General features: G+C 54.3%; 1 protein-coding gene across 1 annotated transcript; it reads right to left on the bottom strand.

Moving 5' to 3' along the window:
• Positions 1–190: 190 nt before the first annotated feature.
• LOC100900188 (polyol:NADP oxidoreductase-like) lies at positions 191–1,305 on the bottom strand (the record flags this gene model as incomplete). The annotated part of the gene is made up of 1 exon (XM_003738619.3): positions 191–1,305. A coding segment is annotated over one exon (1,115 nt), but the record flags the coding sequence as incomplete, so codon positions are not given.
• Positions 1,306–1,313: the final 8 nt, after the last annotated feature.

Below are 1,313 nucleotides of genomic sequence, written 5' to 3'. Positions count from 1 at the left end.
ACGTATCTGCTCAATGATGTGAGGGTAGGCATCTAGGTTGAAATGCTTGAACATTGAAAGCGCTAGAGCATCCCGGGTAACAATGTCACGCTCCTCTTCCGGGATCTGCGGCTCGAAAGGCTCAAAAACCTGCCCATCATCTGCCACGCCACGCAAATAACGGATAAAACAGGCGAGGACAAAGACCAACCTCGAAGGATCTCCGTCTTCAGAGGCGACGGTCTTGAATGTCGGTGCGAGGAACGTTGTCAGTTTGCTCCATCCATCACCGGTGATGCGTGGCAGCCGGTCAATGATGTGTGGATTGCTGAAACGCTTTATGACGGTTGAGCGGTAAATATCGAGATCCATTCCCTTGGGAGCCGTCAAAGTAGGGGTGACGTCGCGCTTCAAGAAAGTATCAACCAGCTCGCGAATCAAGGGATGCGTGATGGCTTCGCGGACATTGTTGAGTCCGGCAAGCTGACCGGGATAAGCAAGAACGGAGTGCGCCGCATTGAGCATGCGGACTTTGACCAGTTCAAACGGTTCAACGTCATCGACCAGCTGAACGCCAACCTCTTCGAGGTAGGGACGCCCGTTTGTAAACCGGTCTTCCAGAACCCACTGGGCAAAATCCTCCGAAATGACGGGAAGAACATCCCGAATGCCGCTGGCCTCGTCAATTGGCAGTGCATCCTCCTTCAGCACCGCGGGGGTGATACGATCAACCATGCTGTTGGGAAACGTCACATTTGTTTCAATCCACTGGGCCAGATCGGGATCAAGCGCCTGAGCATGAGCGGCGACGGCACGATGCGTAATGGCACCGTTCTGGCGCAGATTGTCGCAGGACATGACTGTAAAAGGTGTAAGCCCCCTTGCGCGTCTCAGGCTGAGAGCCGCAACGATAAAGCCGAAGGCGCTTTGAGGATTAGTCGGGTCTGCCAGCTCAGCCTGCGTTACCGGATTTTCGAAATTGTATTTGCCCGTCCCCGGCTCCTGATTATAGCCGCCTTCTGTAATCGTCATGGACACGATACGCGTCTCCGGGTCCGCCATCTTCTCAATAACGGCCTGGGGGTTGTCGGGGGCAAACAGGTATTGCACGATGGAACCGATGATTTGATGCGTCTCCGACCCGTCTGTTCGGTAGCGGGTCAGAGTGTAAAGATTGTCTTGCTGGGCAAACACATCGCGCTTTAGCCGCTCGTTTTCATCATCGAGCAATCCGACACCACATATGCCCCAATGGGCATTGCCGGAATGTGCCAGAAGCTGGTCGAGATACCAGGCCTGATGTGAGCGGTGAAAATTGCCGACACTCAGATGCA

The sequence above is a fragment of the Galendromus occidentalis genome, unplaced genomic scaffold, assembly GCF_000255335.2.
Source record: "Galendromus occidentalis unplaced genomic scaffold, Mocc_1.1 scf7180000076184, whole genome shotgun sequence".
Classification (NCBI taxonomy): Eukaryota; Metazoa; Arthropoda; class Arachnida; order Mesostigmata; family Phytoseiidae; genus Galendromus; species Galendromus occidentalis.
The sequence above is the reverse complement of the archived record's forward strand: the minus strand, read 5'-3'. Positions and strand labels throughout refer to the sequence as shown.